Source organism: Schistocerca gregaria, chromosome 5 (assembly GCF_023897955.1).
Source record: "Schistocerca gregaria isolate iqSchGreg1 chromosome 5, iqSchGreg1.2, whole genome shotgun sequence".
Lineage (NCBI taxonomy): Eukaryota > Metazoa > Arthropoda > Insecta > Orthoptera > Acrididae > Schistocerca > Schistocerca gregaria.
This window is the reverse complement of record NC_064924.1, coordinates 602128043-602151926: the sequence shown is the minus strand read 5'-3', so window position 1 is coordinate 602151926 and position 23884 is coordinate 602128043. Positions and strand designations below refer to the sequence as shown.

Below are 23884 nucleotides of genomic sequence, written 5' to 3'. Positions count from 1 at the left end.
CCTAGAACTTAGAACTACTTAAACCTAACTAACCTAAGGACATCACACACATCCATACCCGAGGCAGGATTCGAACCTGCGACCGTAGCATTCGCGCGGTTCCAGACTGAGCGCCGGTATGAAATGAGCGTTAAGATACAAATGTGTCGATAGGGAACAATTGTTGTGAACGAGCCTTTATTTTTTTTATTTTTTTTTTGGTTGGTATGACATCTGTCATAGATATTTAGTATACAACAAGTCATGGAACAAATAACATCATGTACTTTCGTCGTGTTAACAATGTCAAATTTTGTACCAGAAAGTGATGATTTGCGGAAAGCATTAATTTTTTGTTTTCATTTGAAAAACAGCAGAGTCGCATCGAATGCTTGTCGAGGCATATGGTGATCATGCTTTATCAGAAGCAACATGCAAAAGATGGTTGCAACGGTTCAGAAATAATGATTTTGATGTAAGAAATGAAGAACGTGGAAGACCACCAAAAAACTTCCAAGACGCCGAATTGCAAGCAATATTCGATGAAGATGATACTTTGAGTCAGAAGCAAATGGCAGCAATGCTAAATGTTGCACAACAAACAATTTCTGACCGTTTGAATGCTATGGAAAAGTTCCAAAAGTGTGGAAAATTGGTGCTACATGAATTGAATGAAAGACAGATGGAAAACCTAAACCATTTATCAAATTTTGCTTCAAAGACATGAAAGAAAATCAGTTTTGCATCGAATTGTTATTGGCGATGAAAAATGGATTTATTTTAAGAATCCTAAACGGGAAAAATTATTGGTTAATCCGCGACAACCATCAACATCGACTGCAAAACCAAATCAATTCAGCAAGAAAACAATGCTCTGTGTTTGGTGGGATCAGAAAGGTGTGTTGTATCATGAGCTTCTAAAACCCGGTGAAACTTTGAATACTAATCGCTACAGACAACTAATGATCAATTTGAACTATGCATTGATCGAAAAAAAGACCAGAATGGGCCAGATGACATGGCAAAGTAATTTTTTTTACATGACAATGCACCTGCACACAAAGCAAAACTGCTCCAGGATACAATCAAAACGCCGGCCTCGGTGACCATGCGCTTCTAGGCGCTTCAGTCCGGAACCGCGAGACTGCTATGGTCGCAGGTTCGAATCCTGCCTCGGCCATGGATGTGTGTGATGTCCTTAGGTTAGTTAGGTTTAAGTAGTTCTGAGTTCTAGGGGACTGATGACCTCAGATGTTAAGTCCCATAGTGCTCAGAGCCATAAAATCAAAACACTTGGCTGGGAGCTGCTACCCCACCCGCCGTATTCACCAGACTTGGCCCCTTCCGACTACCATTTGTTTTCATCAATGGGACACGCATTGGCTGAGGAACACTTCGATTCCTGCAAAGAAATCGAAAATTGGGTGTCCGATTGGTTTGCTTCAAAAGACGAACATTTCTATTGGCGTGGTGCCCACAAATTGCCAGAAACGTGGTCAAAATGTATAGAAAGCAATGGTCAGTACTTTGAATAAAATGTTTTTACTTTTTAATTCAAAATTAGTGTTTCATCATTAAAAAAACAGTTCATTTCATACCGGTACACCTGGTACACTATATCATCGTTATACAACATTTGTTGATCGAACGTATGGCATCAATATTTTTCTCGCGTAAACCGAATGATTAAAAAGCTGTAATGACAACTAGGTCGAATTTTCCCACCGTATTACGACTGCGCAAAGCATTAGAACGTTCCTGGTGATGTTTCCGTTACGGTGTACAATCTCCCGGTGGCGGCTGGAGATTGCCGTTGCAGCATGTGGCGAAATAAATTTAAAAAAAATATTGATTTTTTAAAGAGAAAAAATTATGGATATGGAATTTTTAACTTTTGGAATTTTTGAAAGGCTTTTTTACGGACTGTATTGACCGGCTAAAATGCGGACAAATTCAGTGCTGCGTGAAATTTGCCTATAATATAATTTACAATTCTGATTAATTACATTTTTGAATTCTACGCCATTGTTGATTTAGACGTAGAATTAGTCCTTCTGCCACAATATTAATTCATTAGTCGCCATCGATGTTCTTCTCTTTGTTGAGCGTGTGTATCTTCCTAAGTCGGCATCGGTTTACTTCACGAAGACGGTGAAAACCAAGGAATACAATGCTACGTCGCTTTAAATAATTCTCGTAAAACTTAGAAACTTCTCACTATTTTTTTATTCACAAGACAAAACTTCTCACTATTTTTTTATTCACAAGACAAAACTTCTCACTATTTTTTTTATTCACAAGACAAAACTTCTCACTATTTTTTTTATTCACAAGACAATAAGACTTGCTCTGCTCGTCGCACAAACCCTGCCTTTCCGCACACACCCAAAATTACGTCCATCCCCCACAAGGTAACAATAGAAAGTGTATCTTAACTTCTTCTTGGAGTATGAAACAAAAGTGAATCCAATACGAACATTTCAGAGATTATATTCTTCATCCCTCTCAATTTAATCTTTGGCGCAGCCTTTAAGGAATTGTATGTCTCTGCGTCGGAATGTGTCATTACAAGCACAGAACACCCCCGCTGCAAGCGAAACTCCTGGAAGGAGAGACGTAACCGCCACCCCTAGGGGCGGTGTCCGTGTTTTGGACGTGCGCACCTGGCACACGCGTGTGACACAACCTCGACTTTATCCCGCTAGAACAGGTCCCATATCGCTCGTATTTCTTTGCTCAGCAGCCGTTATAAATCTCCGGCAGCAGCTTTCCTGCAGATTGTTCGATGCTCTCTTGCCAGAGAGGCCGAACGACTGTGACGTAACTCGTATCGTCGAAATCCATCTCACTTTGCCGACTGACCGGAAGTGACCTAGCTGCCATCCGTCTTTTTAGGAACAAATTTGTTCAGTTTCGGATTTTCTGTTAGGGTTTTTAAGGTGCTATAATGTTGATTAAACTTTACCGATTGTCATTAAGAGAAAAACACCCGAAGAATATGCCACCCGTTAGGTTGCCTACGTACTGCAGTGCGCATTTCGTAGAGCTTAGAATTACTCACTGACAAGGTCAGAGGAGCGTGGCCCCAGTATTGATCGTCACGGAGTTGTTACCTATTACTTTTCGCTTCCTCGCGGAGCAGGTGTACTCTATGGATGTCTCATGGATAAATCGTCAAATGGAAGGAACGTTGGATCTGTTGGATGACGATCAGAATGATTTTAGGGGAAAACAAATTTCTAAGACCATCAGAGACGCTGTCCTAACATTGCGGTTGATAATGGAAGCAAGTTTGTCGACCTGACAGAAGCGTTCAAAACTCTGACAGAAATAAGAGTAAGCTATTGGTAAAGACAGTTAATATACAATATCTACAAGAACTAAGAGGGAGCAATAAGAATGGGAGAGTTAGAACTAAGTGCTCGGATTGGAAAGAGGGTAAGGCAGGGATGCAGTCTTTCGCACCTAAAGTTCAATCAGTACACCAAAGAAGCAATGGCGGAAATGAAGAAAAGCCCAGGAGTGGGATTAAAATTCGGCGGAAAGTATATTAATGATAATATTCGCTGATCACGTAGCTATTCTCTGTGAAAGTGAACAAAGATTACAGATTCGGTTGAAGGGAATGAACAGTCTAATGAGTACAGAATATGGAGTGCGACTAAACCGAAGAAAAACGAAAGTAATGAGAAATAGCAGAAATGAGATTAGCGAGAAATTTGACATCAATATTCGTTATCACGAAGCAGACGAAGTCTGTTACCTTGGAGGCAAAATAACCCATGACGTACGAAGCAAGGACATGCAAAAGCAGACTAACAGTCAGTGAAGGCGTTCCTGACCGAGAGAGATTTGCTGGTATCTAATGTAAGAGAATGAAAGCATTTGATAAGTGGTGCTGTAGAAAAATGTTAAAAATTAGGTGGACTGATAAAGTAAAGAACGAAGAAGTTTTCTACAGCATATGGAGAAAAGCAATACGTGGTAAAAGGAGGGGGACATGGTGATAAAACATGGGTTAGGGTGTCATGGAATAACGTTGATGGTGGTAAAGGGAGTTGCACAAGGTAAAAACTGTAGGGGAACACGGAGATCTCAATGCATTCAACAAACAATTGAAGACGTAGGACGCAAGTGCCTCTCTGAGATGAAAAGGTTGGCAGAAATTCCTGGTGGGTCACGTAGAAGCAATCAGAGAACAAATAAAAAATAAATTTTTATTGGGGAAGATCCTCTCGGAGCTTTCGACGTCGTTCACTTACGAGTACATAACATCGTGTATATCTACATGTTGCAATCCTGTACAGTGCACGGCGGAGGGCACATCGTACCATAATTATCAGTTTTCTTTCTTTTCATTCGCGTATCGAGCGGGGGAAGAAATGACACACTATGCCTCTGAGGACACCTTGAGATGTATTAAATTATTCTCTTAATGTATACGATGTGAGCGTAATGGTCGCTCAGTCTTCGAATGAAAGTTTTCTAAATTTACCTATCAAGTTTTCGCGGGAGCTAAATCGTCTCTCGTATGTACGGCCGGCTACGGTGGCAGGCGGCCCCCCTCTCCCCCCCTCCACCCCTCCCCGCCGCCCTTCCCACGAGTCCAGTGTCACGGGCTCTGGAACGGAAGCGCGTCTTGTTCGGGATTTTATTTACAGTTGCATCGCGTTCTCCCAAAAGGATTTCAGCAAATTCTAGTCTCCCGTAATGTATTTTTACGTGATGGTCCCATTCCATATCACAATGCCTTCTCTGCACGATAGCAGTGGAGATACTATCGAAGACAGTGTTGCTAAAGCAGAGTTACAAAAAACAGTCTTCCGAAATGCCTTCACAAAAGAAGATGAAGTAAATATTTCAGAATTCGAATCGAGAACAGGCGCCGACACGAGTGCCGTAGAAGTAAATATCCTCGGAGTAGTGAAGCAAGTTAAATCACTTAATAAAAGCAAGTCTTCTGGTCCAGACTGTATACCAATTAGGTTCCTTTCGGAGTATGCTGATGCATTAGCTCCATACTTAACAGTGAACAACCGTAAGCTCGACGAAAGATCCGTATCCAAAGACTGAAAAGTTTTACAGGTCACACCAATATTCAAGAAAGGTAGTAGGAATAATCCACTAAATTACAGGCCCATATCGTTAACGTCGATATGTGGCAGGATTTTAGAACATACACTGTGTTCGAACATAGTCAACTTGGGTTTAGAAAACATCGTTCCTGTGAAACACAACTAGCTCTTTATTCACATGAAGTGTTGAGTGCTATTGAAAAGGGATTTCAGATCGATTCCGTATTTCTGGACTTCCGGGAGGCTTTTGACACGGTACCACACAAGCGGCTCTTAGTGAAATTGCTTGCTTATGGAATATCGTCTGAGTTATATGACTGGGTTTGTGATTTCCTGTTAGAGAGGTCACAGTTCGTAGTAATTGAGGGAAAGTCATCGAGTAAAACAGAAGTGATTTCTGGCGTTCCCCAAGGTAGTGTTATAGGCTCTTTGCAGTTCCTTATCTATAAAAACGATTTGGGAGACAATCTGGGCAGCCGTCTTCGGTTGTTTGCAGATGAAGTTATCGTTTATCGACTAATAAAGTCAACAGAAGATCAAAACAAACTGCAAAACTATTTAGAAAAAAAATAACTGAGTGGAGCGAAAAGTGGCAGTTGACCCTGAATAACGAAAAGTGTGAGGTTATCCACATGAGTGCTAAAAGGAACTCGTTAAACTTCGGTTACACGATAAATCAGTCTAATCTAAAAGCCATAAATTCAACTAAACACCTAGGTATTACAATTACGAACTACTTAAATTGGAAGGAACACACAGAAAATGTTGTGGGGAAGGCGAACGAAAGACTGCGTTTTATTGGCAGGACACTTAGAAAATGTAACGGACCTACTACGGAAACTGCCTACACTACGCTTGTCCGTCCTCTTTTTACAATACTGCTGCGCGGTGTGGGATCCTTACCAGACAGAACTGACGGAGTACATCGAAAAAGTTCAAAGAAAGGCAGCACGTTTTGTATCATCTCGAGATATGGGAGAGAGTGTCACAGAAACGATACAGGATTTGGGGAGAAAATCGTTAAAAGAAAGACGTTTTTCGTTGCGACGGAATCTCCTCACGAAATTCCAATCACCAGCTTTCCCCTCCGAATGCGAAAATATTTTGCTGACACCGACCTACATAGGGAGGAACGATCACCACGATAAATTAAGAGAAATCAGAGCTCGTACGGAAAGATATAGGTGTTCATTCTTTACGCGCACTATACGAGATTGGAATAATAGAAATTGTGAAGGTGGTTCGATTATTCCTCTGCCAGGCGCTTAAAATTTATTTGCAGAGTATCCATGTAGATGTGGACGTAGATTAATACCTGTAAATACTTGCCAGGATGTGGCGTGCTTAAGACGTTCACTTATCTAGTAATGGGAAACTATCACGTTCTTTCTCTTTGTCACTGAAATTTTCTTCCGTTTGTCCACAACTTAAGGTGCTATAAACAGCGCTCGAAATTACTTTTACATCTGATATCCTTTAACGCCGAACTGCCGTTTTTTTCTGCTCTGTTACGGAAGGTCCAGAACCCGTGTGCAACCAGTCTCACGAGGCAAACTTGGAAACAGGGACACGGCAACGCAGTGGCGTACGTCGAATAGCCTGCACCGGGCGTGACTGGAAGGCCACACGACGTGCATTTAGCGCAGCGCTTCACTGGGAGTCCAAGGCAGCGTGCGGAGCGGAAAAGGCGGAAATTAGTGGCGCGGCGGCGCGGGAGAGACAGAATCGCAAAGCGCGCACAGTTACCGCAGCAAAAGACGGCGGGCTGCGGCGTGGCACTCGGTGGCCTGTGCGCCGTGAACGCGAATTGTATGCAGCAGTCCCTAACGAGAAAGAAAGCACTGTGCAGCGGTCGGTCCGAACACACGCCCGCACTGTTTGTGTCGTAACGCACAGCCCCGTGCTCCTGCGGCTCAAACCGTCAGGATGGGTCCCCGCCTTTTGTTACGAACATTCCAGAAAAATTTTAAACGGAACCGAGGACGACGGCGAACCATCTCTAGCGGGCATTCGTGTTTGAATTGTGGGTGACAAACCAGTACACAGTGGGTGGACTGTGCGGCGAGAATGTAGTGCTCGAAGAGTCGGCCACTGCCTGGGCTGTGACATCATCGGAGGCGGCTGGCCACCGGCCGCTCCGGCGCTCCATGTAGGGCGGCACAGCCGTTCCTGCCCCTGCCCAAGCGGCAAAAGCTCACCTAGCACACACCCACCCACCCACCCGCGCCTCAGCGGTCGAGTCGGCGCGGTGACAGCAGCGACGGAAACAGACGACGGTTGCGCTGCCGTTAGTCACTCCACGACAGTGGCGGCGGGGAAGTGCACTCCGACCGGCTGAGTCACAGATTGGACCTTCGCCCGCGCGATCTGTAACGTACTGTGGCTGCGTTGTTAATTTTGTGAGATTCGTTGATGGAAGACGTAGGTTACGTTGATTTGGTGTGGCTGCTGCCATTCCTTAATCTATGAAATGCTCGTTCTTATCCTTTTCACATGTCAGATTCATCTCAGTTAAATGAAAGGCTTTAAGTAAAAATTCGGAGTAGGAATTACAATCCTGGGAGAAGAAATAAAAGCCGGCCGCTGTGGCCGTGCGGCTCTAGACGCTTCAGTCCGCAGCCGCGCTGCTGCTACGGTCGCAGGTTCGAATCCTGCCTCGGGCATGGGTGTGAGTGATGTCCTTAGGTTAGTTAGGTTTAAGTAGTTCTAAGTTCTAGGGGACTGATGACCACAGCAGTTGAGTCCCATAGTGCTCAGAGCCCTCTTTTTTTTTTTTTTTTTTAAGAAATAAAAACTTTGAGGTTCGCCGATGACATAGTAATTCTGTCACAGGCAGCAAAGGACCTGCTGAACAGTGTCTTGAGAGGACGATATAAGATGAACATCAACAAAAGCAAAAATAGGATAATGGAATGTAATCGAATTAAATCGGGTGATGGTGCGGGAATTAGATTAGGAAATGAGAGGCTTAAAGCAGTAGATGAGTTTTGCTATTTGGGGAGCAAAGTAACTGCTGATGGTCGAAGTAGAGAGTGTATAAAATGTAGACTGGCAATGGCAAGGAAAGCGTTTCTGAAGAAGGGAAATCTGTTAACATCGAGTATAGATTTAACAGTCAGGAAGTCGTTTCTGAAAGTATTTGTATGGAGTGTAGCCATGTATGGAAGTGAAACATGGACGATAACTAGTTTGGACAAGAAGAGAATAGGAGCTTTCGAAATGTGGTGCTACAGAAGAATGCTGAAGATTAGATGCGTAGACCACATAACTAATGAGGAGGTATCGAATAGAGTTGAGGAGAAGAGAAATATGTGGCACAACTTGACTCGAAGAAGGGATCGGTATTTGGGGCATGTTCTGAGGCATCAAGGGATCACCATTTTAGTATTAGAGGGCAGCGTGGAGGGTAATAATCGTAGAGGGAGACCAAGAGATGAATACACTAAGCAGATTCAGAAAGATGTAGGTTGCTGTAGCTACTGGGAGATGAAGAAGCTTGTATAGGATAGAGTAGCATGGAGAGCTGCATCAAACCAGTCTCAGGACTGAAGACCACAACGACAGCAACAAGTTATTTCCTTACGCCTTTCACTTCTTTTATTTGGGATTCATTACCATCGCTCTACAGTGCACATTTTTATCCTAAAATCCAAAAATGTACGCTATGTACGTATAACATACTTTTTAAGTACGAATCTGTATTACACGTTTCCCCTATTCCCAGCCCCTTGTCAGGATAAAAACAAGAGGCGGCTAAGACCCGAGCTACGATATTTACTAGGTGTAGAAGTATGAAACCGCACTTTCTCTTTAGATGGTGATAGCCGTAACGTAGGGCCCGTTGAGACCGCGTCTGCAGCGCTATCTGCTTCCTGTAACGCCTGATGACGAATGTCAAAAAACAGTAACCCAAGTTCCATACACCGGTATCTGTTTCAAACCCGAACGTGTCAAGTTTTGTGCCGACGGACTACGATTTGCGTACAGCAATCGGTTTCTGTTATCATGTGAAGAAAACTTGTGCGTGTCCATGCTTTCGGCGAACATGCTCGTGGGAAAACAGTGTCTCGAGTGGTTCAAGAAATTCAAAAGTGGTGATTTTGACCTGAGAAACGACGAGTACGGGAAAGCACCGAAAAATTTCTAAGACAACGAATTGCAAGCCATATTGGATGAAGATTTCAAACACAACAGGAACCCGCGGAACAACTGAATATGACGCAGAAAGCCGTTTCTCTTCGATTGAAAGCTATGGGAAAGGTGGGGAAAATGGGTTCCGCATAAACTGAATTAGAGACAGCAAGCAAATTGAAAGACAATTTGTGAAATGCTGCTCGCCAGATACAAAACCAAGTAGCTTCTCCAACGATTAGTGACAGGTGACGAAAAATTGATGTATTTTGTAAATCCTAAGCGTCGTAAATCGTGGGTGAATTAAGGCAAACCATCGATATCCGCTGCAACACAAAATCGCTTTGGAAAAAAGACAGAGCTCCGTTTTTGGTGGGATCGGAATGGTGTCATCTATTATGAGCTGCTAAAAACTGGTGAAACCGTTAACAGTGATCGCTATCAACAGCAAATAGTCGATTTCAGTCGAGCGTTACGCGAAAAACCACCGGAATATGGAAAAAGGCAACATAGTCATATTGCTCCATGATAACGCCCCATCACACACAGCAAAACGGATCAGGGAAACTGTCGAGGCGTTTAGTTGGGAAATACCAGACCATGCGGCTTACTTTCCAGGCTTGGCTTCTTCCGATTATCATGTATTTGCATCACTTTGACACGCTCTAGCCGAACAACGCTTCAGTTCGTATTAAAATGTATGAAAATGGCTCGCTGACCGATTCGCTTCAAAAGAAGAATCGTTTTTTTTGGTGTGGCAATAATAGCCTACTGGAGACATGGGGGAAATGTATAAATAGCAATGGAGATTATTTTGAATAAAATATTGTTTATCAGTTTCAAACAACAGATATGTAATTACTGCAACCAAATTCTGGTTTCATACATCTACACCTGGTAGATACATTGTACGTCAATAAGTTCCGAATCTGACTTTATTCGTGGCGTAAAAGAGGAGTCAGTGCTTTAACCATGGTGACAGCTTGAACTAACTACCAACAATGAAGGTGCATTCGAGCATTCAGTTGTGAGCAGGTAGTTGTATTAAGCAGTGGGCACTGGACCATAATGCAGAGAGTTTCCGTAATAACGTGCAAACATGAACGTGCAAAAATTTAACAGGACTTAGCGTTTGCTCCAGTAAACAATTTGAGATATCGAACCTGAGATCGGAAAAACCAGCTTAAAGAGATATGGAAGTAAACTTGTCTACGTACTTTGCTGTTTATTTACGTGTACATTCTTTTTCTGCCTAATAAAAAAGATAATTTTTCGTTATATGTATAATGCTTGGTTTAATAGGCAACAGAGTCATAAATGAATTATTTTCCACATCCGTGATACTTCTCATATCCCAAAATGTTCTTTCCAATCATTCTCCACATCAGTGATGCATGTCAAGTGTGACAGTACTCTAAAATGTCTGCAGTGTAACGAATGCGCAAGCGTCACTAATTTCTTGGGGCCTTTGTCCCGCTTCAACGCGGGGTCGGCCCTGTTACTATATGTTACTATTGATTTGGCAGTGGTAGTAGCTGAGGGGGCCGGATGCCCTTCCTACCGCCGCCGCCCCCCCCCCCCCCCCCCGCCCCCGCCCCCAGAACGGAATTAGTGACCCCAGCTGTCTGCTTCTAGTGAAGCCATGTAATAGTGCGAACGTTTTCAAATGTCGGTGATTGGTGTAACTGAGACGGTACGTGGGGACCAGCCCGGTATTCACCTAGCGCTATGTGGAAAACAGACTGAAAACCATCCGGCATACCAGCACTCGTCGTTAATCCGCCGGGCGGATTCGATTCGGGGCCGGCGCGCCTAACCGAGTTCTGGAAGCAGCGCATTAGCGCCCTCGGCTACCCTGGCGGGTCAGTTTTCACATATACACATAGTCACTAAATTGATACACAAACTTATAAGTATGTAATCCAGTGCCAATTTTCTATACCTAATAAAAGTAGACATTTTAGAAGATAGGCCTAAGGAAGCAGTGTCGCAAAACTAACATGGCTATGCGTATAACTGCAGAAAAATATGTGATAGCTGAAATACTATGCTAAGTAGGCAAGCACGCAAGCAAATTGATAGTCTAAATGTAACGTATTAGGCCTACTCTTGATGTGAGTCACAGTACACTGCCAAATTAAATATTTACTCATTTAAATCGTTTTCAAGCACCATTTGAGGAGGAGAAAAGATAATGCATCATGTTATACACTAGTAAAACGTAATCTATTGTACTGAATGACAGTTGTTGATATTATTACAAATGACACAGGGCATCAGAAAAAGCAGTGTGTACTTTGTAACTCTATTTAAATACGTAAAGTTTATGCAATTGTATAATGTGTTGACAGTCGTCACCTTACATTTCTTTCACTCACCACCAGATTACGGGCCGGGGGGGGGGGGCAAAGATGATAACATCATCAGTGTCAGGTATATAAGGTATACACTGCTGAAAACAGACCTTTCGTGCAGCGGCGCTGTATGTGGGTGATTGTTTTTACCTAGAGACAGTGTGGACGTGTTCCCGGTTGCATAAGCAGAGTTGACGCCTTCGCAACCATTTCCTCATTTGTGGAGAGTTGTTTCCGTAATTCGTTGCATGATGGATTCCTCCCAGTCAGCACAAAGAGCGGTTGTGCGATTACTTCGCGCAGGAGGAAGGCGGCATGCTTCACAGGTTTATTGCGAGCTGAAAGTGGTGTACGGAGAGCGGTTTTGCGCATGGTGCACAATATCCCTGTGTGGTGTCAGCGTTATGAGGCGGGATTGCGCGGCCAAGAAAACCCTTGAGCATCTTCAGAAATTTCGATGGGAAATCCTGGAATATCCTCGTCACAGCAAGTACACTGCGCCCTGTGACTCCCATATCTTCGGTCTTTGAAAATAATCTCTGAAAGGTCAGAGGTTCACTTGTGACAAAGAAGGGCGAGACACCTTAGAAAACTCGATCCCCCAAGCACCTACACTGAAGCCATCCACTCACTTTCTACCCGCTGGGATCGCTGTACCAATATCAGTGGCAATTAAGTACAGATGTACTGTTCAACATGAAGTGTAATTATAATACTGTTACTAACATTTATTTGCATACTGCTGCCGTCTCCTTTTGGTTTGGGTACACCTTAAAATAAAAGCTATGCGTAAGCGCTTCGTTGACGATGAACTGATGGCCTGATTATGCTTACATTTTGTTAAATCTGATAGTTTTGTATCACGAGTTGTAGGTTTTTGTCTGATGATGATAGCGTCAGCCGAAACGTCCTAGTAGATGAAGATAAATTTGTCAATCTAGACAGCTGTATTTGCAAAAACCCTATGATGGGTCCTTTTAGAAGGACGTAGTCGGCTTCCTACACGCGCACACACACACACACACACACACACACACACACACACACACACACACACACACACACACCGCGCTGACGTGCTGATCTAAAAAGATGGTCCGTCTTCGGACGATGACGGTCGTCGGCGAAGCGAAAACTCCGTTCAGTTTTGCGAAGACACCCTGACCGCTGTGTCAGGCCTACAACGACCGCGCCAGAGCCCCGATATGGGGCGTGTCCCTCCTGCGGCTGACTCTGGCTGTGGGTCTGGACCGGTAGCAACAGCAGGGCTATCCTTCACCGGCAGCAGCCGCCGCCGCCACGCGCCCTCCCGATAACATTTACATCTGACTGCGGGAGCTGCAGCTGCTGCGACAGCCGGCCACACCCCAGGGGTGGCAGGGCTCCCTACCCCCTACGTCTCTCTCTCGCAGGTCTGCTGCAGCCGCTGCCGTGGCGCCGACATTTCCATAGGCAAATGTGCTCGACGCGCTGCCCGCTTATCGCCCGACCAGCATGGGCTGCGTTGTCACTTATCTTACCCCGTCATCTAGGAATTCACTTTGCGGTTCGCTGTGTTGGGGTGTCTCGAACTCCAAGGCCGTGGACACAGTGGCACCGACGTCGGTGAGTTCCGCCGACGACCCGTCATCGGCCGAAGATGGACGATCTTTTTAGATCAGCACGTGGGCGATTGCAATGCAGCCCATCTCATCGCTCACGCGTTACACTACGGACGACGACCGCTGGAATTCACATCGTCAGTTTGTTTTCTTCGATCGAAGTATGGACTCCGAGAAGCTGATAGGTTTAGAAAGTAGTAGTTTGTGGCGTTCTGAGGGTGAAAAATGCCGCAAGCGGGATATAGCTCGGAATCCGAGGACTGAAGTCGCACAGCTTTAATGGAAATGATAACTAGGCAAAAATCTTTATCGGAAATTACAACCTCAAAATATAATTCTTTTACTTGTTTTGTAAATAAAACTGCCTTCTCCTGCTGGTAGTTACTTTATTAACCCCAAACGCCTTTTGCCTAACATATGCTTCGCTACGTCGGCAACAAATAGGTAAACATACGAAAGTAGATGAAACACGTAATAGACTCGCAATATTTACGATATGAAAGACAGTGTACGATGAAATAGTTGTATCGAGTGACAAAAGAACGATAGTCCATCACAAAAAAGAGTGAGAAAGATGATGAAAAGCGTATGGAAGACGAAGCACAAAGATGTGATTACATGGCAGTGATCAAAGTGGTAGTGCGATCTCCAGACCAGATGTGAGGAAACACAGATCAGCAAATCGTAAGTAATTACTTTTTACATAAAATCGCGAAGTGAACTTTTTGATAATCTATAACTAACAAAACTGTATCGTTATATATCCCACTGAAGATGTATTAGAACAAGAGAAGGTGAAACGCGTTTGGGATAAATAAAGTAACTAGCAACAGGAAAAGGCAATTTTGTTTACAAAACAAGTATTTATATGCTTGCTGCGGAGGATGGCCACACAAACAAACTTGTTAATAATTTTTTTGGGTGAGGTAAGTGGTGTCCGGTATCTTATACTTAACGTCACTGTAGTGACCATTTTTTTGGGCTGTCTACAAAGTATTATTATGCCGATAGAGGGGTGGTGAGTAGGTTGAATGGAGTATTACAAATTTTGTGTACGCGTCTCCACTGTTCAGTGCCTTAGGTCTTATCTTATTCTAAAATTTATGTCTGTCTCTTTCACACATGCTGAATGACTGTCAGTGTATGGTGAGTGCCACATACTTCTTTGGCTCAATTTATTTGAAGTTGTGCAGTTTGTAGTCTCGCTTTTTATTTCAGTACGAAACATCATGTTTCTCTTTTCATCTCGTTTGTATGTTCGTAAAGCTTGCCTGGTTATTTAAATAACAAAGGAAAGAGTGTACAGTAATCACCAGTCTTTTTTCGAAACATATGTACCTTAGTTTACATGCATTCGACGTCTTTGTAATAGCAAAAGTCGCGATGCTGAACTCTTCTCTAAGGACAGAGGCGTCGTGGCATCCATCACGCCCAAGGATGTTAAAATAGTGTGTACGCTCCTTCAAAAAACAGATTCGAACCTACTCACAAGGGGACCCTCCATACTGCAAATCACGGCTTTTGATACTCTTCGAATATGTTGTAGAGGCACTTACGCTGAGTACCTGGATATCTGGTTTTTTAGCGATGGCCCTTAGCTTTTGAGAAAATGGAGTTTGAAGTTCAAAAAAATGGTTCAAATGGCTCTGAGCACTATGGGACTCAACTGCTGTGGTCATCAGTCCCCTAGAACTTAGAACTACTTAAACCTAACTAACCTAAGGACATCACATACATCCATGCCCGAGGCAGGTTCGAACCTGCGACCGTAGCAGCCGCACGGTTCCGGACTGCGCGCCTAGAACCGGAGTTTAAAGTTCATTACCCGCTTAACGATAGCATTACATGTATCTCGAGCAAGTGAGTGTAGCGCAGCGGTTAAGGTTCACGGCTAAGGCGCTGGAGGCACCATGTTCGAATCCTGGTCGTGTAGTTTTTTTCTTTTTTCAAAATCGACAGAAATTTTCAATTTTATTTCAAAGAATATCAACAAACAGTGTAAGGTGTGCGAAGTTATTAAGATATATTCAGTAATTAATTTTTTCAAATATTCATTCCGTTTGTGGTTCGCAGTTGGAGTTCCATATACTCGTACAACAGTCTCTTCTTGTATTTCCTGAAATCGATCTATGTCCATTATCGTCCCCTCTCCCGTGAATACCGTTAGCCGTAACGGGAACCCTAGCTCTTGGCCAATGAGGATATGAGTGGCATTCCTTTACGTTCGCATCTAACTACAGCTTCAGTTGCTTGCAGAGCGTCTCTAGTGCTGTGTGTTAGAAAAATTCTGTGAAATGGAAGCACCAAGTGTTTCTGCAGTAGTGCGCCCAGAAGAAGATCCCCAAGTAGAGGAGTTCAACGAAGAATCAAAAGGCGAAATCAGAAATGCCATTAAATACGCCGAAAATCTACTCTGCGATTTGAATCTCGTAACGAATACACCGGCTAGCGTGATCTCTGCCAATTCCGTTGCAATTGGCGGTGAGATATGTATCGCAATACAGGATCTCTTGGCCGAAAGACAGATCATTATTGATGATGAATTGATAGATTTCAACGAAGATGATGGTGTGGGAGAATATGATACGAACCACAAACGGAATGAATATTTGAAAAAATTAATTACTGAATATATCTTTATAATTTCGCACACCTTACACTGTTTGTTGATACTCTTTGATATAAAATTGAAAAATCGATCGATTTTTTTAAAAAAGTACACGAAAGGATTCGAATACGGTACCTCCACAGCGGTATCCGTGAACCTTTACCATTGCGCTACGCTGACCTGCTCGAAATACATGTAATGGTACGAAGTACGCAGCGCGCAATGAACTTCAAAATCGATTTTCTCAAAAACCAAGGCCCTTCGCAAAAAAAAAAAAAACCAAACCAGGTACTCAGCGTAAATGCCTCTACAACATATTTGAAGCGCATCAAAATCCGTGTTTTACAGTATGGAGCGTGGAGCGTCCCCTTGTCAGACTCTCTTGACCACGCCAAAAGCTGACCGAGGAGGTCGGACGCACTGTGCCCAGTCCGTCTGCCGACGATATTGGGCAGGATCGGGCGACTGCGTCTGCCGACCGCTGTCGCTGTGTCACTCTGAACGCAGTCTAGGAGGCACGGTCTGGTGTTCGTCTGCCCCGCAGGGATGTACGATAAAATAAGAAACGTAGTCGCCTCTTTAAAAGAGCAAAGTGGGCTCTTAGGAGCGCAGATAGGTGTGCTACCAATCGTACCATGCCGTCACGTCACTCTCCAGGGCTAACGTAAGTGTTTTCTGTATATGCCAGTCGATGGTATGGAACTGCCTCGGTAAGGTGGCATAATGTGAAGACGCGACAGAAAGATAGAAAGAAGCTATCGTATTGTGACGCGTCCATGACCACACCGTGAACGAAATTGAAAGTTGCGGGGGGGGGGGGGGGGGGAGGAAAGGAAAGGGGTGGAATTCACGATGTCAGCGGCCACGAGCGAAAACCTGTGTCAGACCGGGATTCGAACCCGGTGTCTCCTGCTTACTAGGCATCTACATCTACATACATACTCCGCAATCCACCATACGGTGCGTGGCGCGGAGGGTACCTCGTACCACAACTAGCATCTTCTCTCCCTGTTCCACTCCCAACAGAACAAGGGAAAAATGACTGCCTATATGCCTCTGTACGAGCCCTAATCTCTCTTATCTTTGTGGTCTTTCCGCGAAATGTAAGTTGGCGGCAGTAAAATTGTACTGCAGTCAGCCTCAAATGCTGGTTCTCTAAATTTCCTCAGTAGCGATTCTCGAAAAGAAGGCCTCCTTTCCTCCAGAGACGATCTATTGATACGTAATCAGCATGGTTTCGGAAAACATCGCTCTTGTGCAACGCTAGCTCTTTATTCGCACGAAGTAATGGCCGCTGTCGACAGGGGATCTCAAGTTGATTCCGTATTTCTCGATTTCCGGAAAGCTTTTGACACCGTTCCTCACAAGCGTCTTCTAATCAAGCTGCGAGCCTATGGGATGTCGTCTCAGTTGTGCGACTAGATTCAGGAAGGTTGCAGTTCGTAGTAATAGACGTCAAATCATTGAGTAAAACTGAAGTAATATCAAGTGTTCCTCAGGGAAGCGTCCTGGGACCTCTGCTGTTCCTGACCTATATAAATGACTTGGGTGACAATCTGAGCAGTTCTCTTAGGTTGTTCGCAGATGATGCTGTAATTTACCGTCTAGTAAGGTCATCCGAAGACCAGTATCAGTTGCAAAGCGATTTAGAAAAGATTGCTGTATGGTGTGTCAGGTGGCAGTTGACGCTAAATAACGAAAAGTGTGAGGTGATCCACATGAGTTCCAAAAGAAATCCGTTGGAATTCAATTACTCGATAAATAGTACAATTCTCAAGGCTGTCAATTCAACTAAGTACCTGGGTGTTAAAATTACGAACAACTTCAATTGGAAAGACCACATAGATAATATTGTGGGGAAGGCGAGCCAAACGTTGCGTTTCATTGGCAGGACACTTAGAAGGTGCAACAAGTCCACTAAAGAGACAGCTTACACTACACACGTTCGTCCTCTGTTAGAATATTGCTGCGCGGTGTGGGCTCCTTACCAGGTGGGATTGACAGAGGACATCGAAAGGGTGCAAAAAAGGGCAGTTCGTTTTGTATTATCACGTTAATAGGGGAGAGAGTGTGGCAGATATGATACGAGAATTGGGATGGAAGTCATTACAGCAAAGACGTTTTTCGTCGCGGCGAGATCTTCTTTCGAAATTCAGTCACCAACTTTCTCTTCCGAATGCGAAAATATTTTGTTGAGCCCAACCTACATAGGCAGGAATGATCATCAAAATAAAATAAGAGAAATCAGAGCACAAACAGAAAGGTTTGGGTGTTCGTTTTTCCCGTGCGCTGTTCGGGAGAGGAATGGTAGAGAGATAGTATGATTGTGGTTCGTTGAACCCTCTGCCAAGCACTTAAATGTGAATCGCAGAGCGCAGTCATGTAGAAGTAGAGACTCCCACCCGAGTTCCTGAAACATTTCCGTAACACTCGCGCGACGATCAAACCTACCAGTAACTAATCTAGCAGCCCGCCTCTGAATTGCTTCTATGCCCTCCCTCAATCCGACCTGAGAGGGATCCCAAACGCCCGAGCAGTACTGGCCGTATTAGTGTTTTATAAACGGTCTCCTTTACAGATGAACAACATCTTCCCAAAATTCTAGCAACGAACCGAAGACGACTGTCCGCCTTCCCCACAGCTGCCATCACATGCTAGTCCCACTTCATATCGCTCTGCAGTGTTACGCCCAAATATTTAATCGACGTGACCATGTCAAGCGCTACACTACTAATGGAGTATTCAAACATTACAGGATTCTTTTTCCTATTCATCTGCATTAATTTACATTTATCTATATTTAGAGTTAGCTGCCATTCTTTACACGGACCACAAATCCTGTCCAATTCAGCTTGTATCCTCCTACAGTCACTCAACGACGACACCTTCCCGTACACAACAGCAACATCAGCAAACAGCCGCACTTTGCTATCCACCCTTTCCAAAACATCATTTATGTAGATAGAAAACAACAGCGGACCTACCACACTTCCCTGGGGCACTGCAGATGATACCCTCACCTCCAATGAACACTCACCATCGAGGACAACGTACTGGGTTCTATTAGTTAAGAAGTCTTCGAGCCACTGACCTACTTGGGAACCAATCCCATATGCTCGTACCTTGGTTAGGCGTCTGCAGTGGAGCACCGAGTCAAACGCTTTAAGAAAGTCAAAGAATTTGGCATCCTTCTGATAACCCTTCTTCCATGGTTCGCAAGATATCATGTGAAAAAAGGGCGAGTTGCGTTTCGCAGGAGCGATGCTTTCTAAAGCCGTGCTGATGCATGGACAGCAACTTCTCTGTCTCAAGGAAATTCGTTATATTCGAACTGAGAATATGTTCGAGAATACTGCAACAAACCGATGTTAAGGATATTGGACTGTAATTTTGAGGATCCGTCCTTCTAGCCTTCTTATATACAGGCGTCACCTGCGCTTTTTTCCAGTCGCTCGGGACTTTACGTTGGGCAAGACATTCACGATAAATGCAGTCTAAGTAAGGAGTCAATGCAGTAGAGTACTCTCTGTAAAACTGAATTGGAGTCCCATCAGTTGCGTTAACTGCGCGGACAGTACACGCCACGGCCGGCTGATCAGCATCCCCACCCAGAGCCGCCCGCCTATCCGCCGTCCTCGTCCATATCCCCCGTGTTTGCTACTTTGATATTCCCGCAGGAGATCGAACGTGATTGTGCAGCAGCATTGAAGGTGGTGGATTTATAGCCAATCGTGGCGAATCAGTTACATGAATGCGTTCGGTCCTCGCATGCATATAATCAAATAAGTGAGTGAAGTGCCCGATTTGTTGCTGTAACAGCGCTGAGTGTCCAGCCTATCTGCAGGCAGCGGCTTACCACTTGCAGCCACGTAACACGGCGTAAGGACAGTGGTCGTATAAATGTGTCGTCGTAACCGACGCGACCGGAGACGAGTTTCAGAGCTTGTGTCAACGGCGATGGGTTCCAAACCAGGCGGGAATTGCTGCATTCTGCTCTGAACGAATGTAGGACAGTCGTGCTGGATGTCAGAAAAGAAGGTTGAAAGGTCGCTTTTCCTAACTTGTAACTGTATAAAGCCATCGCATTGTACATCACAAGCAGCACCGAGCTGGCGCTATATTTGCATGTAAGAGAAAATGTGTGCATTCGTCACTGAAGAAGTCTGATTAGACTAAGGCTAAAAGTATATAGCAATACTAAAATATATTTAGTTATCCAAGAGAAGACATAATCTCAAAATCATTAATATAGTAAACTGTGACGCTTTAATGAATTATTTAATGAGAAATATGTTTTCTTTGTTTGTCGGCAGGTTCAGTGGTCCGCAAGCCGATTGAAAAGGGATTTGGACATCACCGGCCGAACATCATGGGGAGGTAAGTGATTAACCAGTGGATGCGACACGCAGCTAAATATAACGAGCATTTATTCGTGCTAGACTGACCGGCACGAAAAACGCAACACATCAGTTTCGTATAAAAACTGAAATTTATTTTAAATTTCTGACACTTTTATAAGACCAATTCAGTATCTTATGATAGAATATTGTGGCGTGGTCCCATCTAAGCGTCCAACAAAAAAAAAAAAAAAAAAAGACTGTTATAAACATATTTAAGAAATTAAGCCAGAGATGCGCACTTCAAAGACATTTTGATTAAGCTCATAAAGGTAACGCAAGGCAGTTCTGACGTCATACACTTCGCACTTTACTTCACAGAACCTCGGAGACGATCTCAGATACCTTTGTTCACGTTTTCAAAAGCTTGTATTGCCACCTGTTGCACCAATGATAGCATTCAACCTTTCAGGCATCCCCATCATTAATGCGGTAATGTCTTGTTGATGAATCGTATCCCATTCTTCCAGACGGGCGTTCCGTAGGTCATGTAGGATCTCTGGACACTGTTGGCGGACTCTTCTCCCCAGCCGGTCCCAAACGTGCACAAGTGGATTCAAATCAGGACTCGGAGCAAGCCGACCCGTAGCATGTGTCCCCGTTTCGTCCAAGAGCTATTGAACATTTCTCGCAACATGCGGACATGCACTGCCCTGCATTACTGTAAAATCGTCACCAGTAAGTGGAGCGAAAGGCACAAAATGCTTCAGAAGGGTTTTCTCCACCTACCGATGTGTGGTAAAGGAGCTCATGCTTCACTAAGATCAAATCCGTGCTTGCAGCTGTATTGATTCCTGCCAACACCATTACATAACCACGCTGAAAAGGCATCCTGGATGAGAATGTGCAAGGAGAATACCTTTGCTGTGGCCTTCTCCAGACTCCCTCTCTTCCACCAGATGATCGGAGGCCAAATCGCGACTCGTCGGTGAACAAGACTTAATCCTATTGTTGTACTGTCCAGCCAAGATGTTCACTTGGGAAACGTAGTCGAGCAGTGCAGTGCTCTGTGGTGAGTTCCGGACGTGTAGCAGCTCTTCTGGACTGAAGGTTGGCTTCTTCCAGTCTTCTTCAGACGGTTCTCCCACTAACGTTGACCCATCGAACATGGTGGAATGAATTTCGTTCTTCAGCAGTGGTGGTTTGACGGTTTCAGAGAACTTAAAGTTTTAAGAAGCGATCATCTCTCTCTGATGTTGCTCTTCTCGAGCCTGTTCCTGGTCTCCTTGCAAAGCCTCCAGTTTCCACGTAGCGTCGTGCGGTTCTGGATATCGAGGAAGGTGTAGTCCTCAACACTTCCGCAGCGTAATGCAAGCTGCAGCCATTTTCCATCAAAGCAACAGCTTACGCAGCTTGTTCAGGCCTTAACGGCACGTTTACAAACACGTGTGACTGAAAGAGGAACTATTCAAGGTAGAACAATGAGCGCTACAAGGGGAGGAAAACGTCGCATACATTCAGTGATGTGTTTTCCAGGTTGCACGTGAAAAAAACCATTGAGCCTTGTGCACTAAACAACCAACACTTCATTGTTTGCTCGGAAAGCGACGCCAATAACATACTCGTGTCAAATAAATTAGTTGAAGTACTTTACTCTGTTTAAATAGATAATTATACGGCGATTTCACATCACTTATTGGGTGTTGCGTTTTTCGTGCCGGTCAGTGTATTTGTTCAGGTCGACCTGACAGAGATGGTTACGGTTTGCGTGGAGCGGAAGGAGCAAGCCCCGCGCCACGCGCACGTGGGCTTCTCCCGACCCAGAACTTCAGGGCACTGTCCCCGGGCGTTGTGAGCAAGTAGTACGCGCGATTGACTGGTTCGTTCGCGGCATTCATTCCTTCCTTCCGACCGTTCCAGTTTTTCACCACTAGTAGGCCGTTTCTCGCTATGCCAGGTATTTTCCGTGAAGTGGCAGCAACGCAGCCGTGTCACCGCACGCACGTATTCGAATTTGCTGCTTCCGGAGAAGTAGCAGGGCGCAAGGATTGTGAGGAGCAGTGGCAGCGGCAGTGAGCCGGTCATACAAAACTTACTTTCCAGTAGTTTCAGAAAGTAATTAAGCCAGCAACTCCCAGGCTTCCAGGAACGCAGTTCTAGAGCGAAAATTGTGTTACTTCAATTACATGACCTCTGATGAACAGAAATAGAATTATCTAGAACTTGTAAACAGTATTTCCACGTATTGTGAATGCTGAATGTAACTTGCATGGTGCTCGATAGTACGTTGCACAAATCATGTTATGTGAAATGGAACAAGACGTTGTGTTCAACATTTCTTGTATATTGCAAACCGAAAATAACACCCACGTTTTACCTTAAGAAAGGAAACGGCTCGTCTTTTCTCATTTGCGTAAAACCTGGAAAAGTTAATTATAAGTTTGTTACCGAAGTAATTCGAAAGTCTGTAAATAAACGGCACACACGGGCAGGGAGGGGGGGGGGGGGGGAACGCTGTAATGTCCCGCACGAGCAAAGTTTAATAATTTATCGTAATTGCAGCTTGGTGCTCCGCATTAGCCCAGTACACTCAGAAAAGATAAAGTGAAAAATGGCTCTGAGCGCTATGCGACTTAACTTGTGAGGTAATCAGTCGCCTAGAACTTAGAACTACTTAAACCTAACTAACCTAAGGACATCACACACACCAATGCCCGAGGCAGGATTGGAACCTGCGACCGTAGCGGTCGCTCGGTTCCAGACTGTAGCGCCTAGAACCGCACGGCCACTCCGGCCGGTAAAAGATAAAGTGACCGTAGATTTTTGTGAGGTGTTTGGTTTTTTCTGCCTCATGTTTATTGCGTTGTACCGGAAGTCGCTCAGCCGCCATCCTGTCTTTTGTTGAGAGGCGGCCAACTTGCACCCCACCCACCGCGTAGCTGTCCCCCAGTGAGCCGCTGGTGCGTGCCGGGCGGTGAGGGCCCTGTGTTAGCAGTGGGTCAGAGAGAGAGAGAGAGAGAGAGAGAGAGAGAGAGAGACCCCGCTAGCTTCTGATGGTACTGAGGACTCTGTTCCCTGGCCTAATACTGAGGCCAGCCTAACTTGGTGTTAAGCATAGGCCCTGTAAGGGCCCAGTAGTCTTTCAGGAGTTATAACGACCACAAAAACGAAATGGAAACTGCTCATATCTTTAAGTCGTCAGTTCTCATTCATAGTCAGTTACTGCTCGTTACTACTATTCACAATGGCTCAAAGTAATTTTCTATTTTAGAAGTCCTGTTACTCGCGGTGGAATCGCTACTATTCAGCCCCTATTCAGCTCCCAACCATTTTTTCACAGTATACTATAACTAGTATGTATGACTCCCATGGCCTGAATGTCCAATTCGTAAGTTTTCGGTTGCAGACTTCGAAATTTTTACGAGAAACACTATTCTATTTGCTGTCGTTCCTTTGTTGGAAAAGAAGCTTTCAGCGAGACCGTAGCGCGATTCCATGTTGTTGTTGTTGTTGTTGTTTGCATTTCCGTAACGCTCGTGCTTTATCGGATACACTGGTCGTAACCATCGGGGTATAATATGTTACATCTCAAGTTTAACTGGAGTACCTGGGTACAAATGCCCTGTTATTAGGATTAGAGGCACGCGGTATCTGCATATGTTTAAGTATTAAATTAATGCAAAAAAATTACTTAAAAGTAGTGCTACTAAAGAAGTAAGAGAAATGTAATAAAAATATAGAATGAGTATACCAAGGAAAAGGGAAGGCAATGAAAAGTAGCAGATATCAGATCAGTGAT

At 44.4% G+C, this 23884-nt stretch overlaps 1 protein-coding gene across 3 annotated transcripts in view; it reads left to right on the top strand.

Moving 5' to 3' along the window:
- LOC126272023 (CD109 antigen) overlaps window positions 1-23884 on the top strand; it is a 740173-nt gene that overhangs the window by 511255 nt on the left and 205034 nt on the right. For all 3 annotated transcript variants that reach the window (XM_049974517.1, XM_049974519.1, XM_049974520.1), the window contains one exon: window positions 20062-20125. In XM_049974517.1, the coding sequence (XP_049830474.1) occupies window positions 20062-20125 (64 nt within the window). The remainder of the gene's footprint in view (window positions 1-20061; window positions 20126-23884) is intronic.